We start from the raw sequence: 2,382 nt of genomic DNA, 5'->3' as shown, positions 1-2,382 counted from the left end.
TACGGCTTGTGGCGTGGGTGGCCTCAGATCGGCTCCCCCCACAGCCCTAGCATGGGCGGCTGCGCCAGCCCATCCACATCTACTCCCCCAGCCCATGCTGGAGTCACTCCAACTCGCAGCTGCCACCAGGTGAAGCAGGAGAGGACAATCCAGCCCCCAGGGAGCAGCAGCTAGGTTCTGCACCCAAGAGCCCTGCGGGTGCCACTCTCCAGCGTGAAATGGACCAGGGAGGGGGATGCTGAGGAGAGGATTGTGGTGGGACATGTCAGTGTCTCAGGGCCATTTCTTTGCCTGTAATGAGTGAGCTCCCTGCAGCCACGAGCATTCCCTGTCCAAGCGCCAAGGCCAGCTCCCTGCCCCCTCCAGCCCTATTTCTCTGAGCAGGCTGGTGGTGGACATGGCCAGGGCTGGTTGTGGGCACGGCCAGGGCTGGTGATGACAGAAGGCCAGGTCCCAACTCAGTGTGATAACAGCAGCCCTGGGAGGGCAGGGCTGGCCTGGGCATGGGTGCCAAGGGGTGCCAGTGCTCCCACACAACCTGCTCAGGTTTGGGGAGAGCAAGGGCAGCAGGCCCCCATGGCCTTGGCTCGCAGCTGTTTTTCCTGTGGTGTGCCTCGGCACTGACTGTGGGAGAAGGTGCTTTATGGGACAGGCAGGGTTTGAATCTTGGCTGGCCTGACCGAGCCTGAGAGGGCCTCCAGGACGCTGACACTGTCTCTGAGCTCTTCCAGCCGAGTGTTTGCACTCTCTTCAATAAACCCAGCTTTGGAGCCCCGGACAACCACAGCCAGACTGGGTCTGTCTGATGCACCGGGCACGGAGGGGAGCAGCCTCATCCCAGACATCCCTGCGGATGGGAGATGCCCCACAGTGAGGGTTTGTTTTCAACACAAGAGCACGACCATGCAGAATAGTGCCATCAGGGATGTTTTTGCTCACCTCAGTCCCTGTAACCTTCTCGGCGGGTCCTCAGGGCACCCCAGACATGGCCAACCCATCACACGCAAGGTTTTAGGTCAAGCAAAGATCTCCAGTTCCCAAACCTAACTGCTGGGCTCTCCCACCCCAGTTCAACTCAGCGCTGCCCCACCTGCAGCCCTCTGCCCTTGGGCCATCCTCAGTTGCCCACCGCGGCCAGCGCTGGACCGGCGTACTGTGGGGCTGAGCCGTTAGGGTTGGTGGTGTCAGGCTGGGACGGGGACAGACAGACAGAGGGACCCACAGACAGAAGTCCCTGAGCTTGCTGGACAAAGGAGGGTTTCATGGGCTCTTCCCAGCCCTGGAAGTATCGGTGCTGGCTGCAGAGCCTGGGGAATGGCCTGGGCAGGGGCAAAGGGAAGGTCAATATTGGGACCATCCCTCAGCTCCTTGCTGTGCCCCACAACAGCCCTTGTGCCAGGCCATGAGCATCATGGGCTGCTCCCAGAGCAAGAGGGGAGAGAGGAGGCAAGTCCCTGAGCCCTCCAGGGCCCCGTGCAGCCCCTTACCTCCATGAAGGGCACGATGCGACAGGACACATCCCCCAGCAGCCTCTTCTTGGTGATCTCGTTGAAGATGACCACAGGCAGGCAGAAGAAGAGGATGAGGAAGTCCCAGAAAGCCAGGCTGGCCAAGATGGAGTTCCAGGCACTCTTCATGTAGTAGTTGTGCCACACGATGCACATCACAGAGAGGTTTCCGATGATGCCCACTGCAAAGATGATGAGGGACAGGAACATCACAGCGTAGGCGCTGTAGGAGTTCTCCGTCACTGGGTACAAGGGGTTCTGGATTTGCAACCGCTTGTCAGACACGGTGGTGAGGTTGGCTCGGGGCTCTGCCCCCTCCCCATCCGTGGGGACCCCATGTTGCTGCTCGGATGGGTCTGTGCTGGACGGCAGCAGGGCCTTGGTGGGATGCAGGTTGGCGGAGTTGAGAGGCCATGGGAACTCCACTCGCACCCCCGGCACGTACTGCTGCACCGACTTAGAGTCTTCCTCTGTCCCCCGGCGCAGCCTCTCCTTCATCACCTGGACCTCTGGACTGTCCTGGGAAATCGGTGGCAGAATCTTACCTCCATCGGCACCCTGGCCGTGGTGGCTGCTGCCTTCCCCAGGCTGCCCAGCCCGGCCTCGCATCGCCGTGGCCCCTGGCACCAGCAGCATCATCAGCAGGAGGATGAGTGGCGGTGGAGAAGACATGTTCCCCTCCGCACCCTCTGGAGCAGAGGGACCCCGGGGCTGCGGGCAGCGAGGGAGCAGTCCGGAGGAGCAGCCGGTCTGTCTGGCTCCGGCCGCTGCTCTGGGCTCTCGGAGAGCTCCGGGCAGAATAAAAAGCAGCGCTGGGGAGCCAGGCCCTCTGCTGGTCACCCAGCCGCTCCTGGAGAGGCTGCCAACCTCTGCG

General features: G+C 61.9%; 1 protein-coding gene across 1 annotated transcript in view; it reads right to left on the bottom strand.

Moving 5' to 3' along the window:
* GPR37L1 (G protein-coupled receptor 37 like 1) overlaps nt 1–2,180 on the bottom strand; it is a 5,982-nt gene extending 3,802 nt beyond the window's left edge. Inside the window, exon 1 of the mRNA XM_010138880.1 lies at nt 1,488–2,180. Coding sequence (XP_010137182.1) covers nt 1,488–2,180 — 693 coding nt within the window. The remainder of the gene's footprint in view (nt 1–1,487) is intronic.
* Nucleotides 2,181–2,382: the final 202 nt, after the last annotated feature.

Source organism: Buceros rhinoceros, unplaced genomic scaffold, assembly GCF_000710305.1.
Source record: "Buceros rhinoceros silvestris isolate BGI_N320 unplaced genomic scaffold, ASM71030v1 scaffold11196, whole genome shotgun sequence".
NCBI lineage: Eukaryota > Metazoa > Chordata > Aves > Bucerotiformes > Bucerotidae > Buceros > Buceros rhinoceros.
Note: the sequence above shows the minus strand (reverse complement) of the source record. Positions and strands in the feature narration are given on the sequence as shown.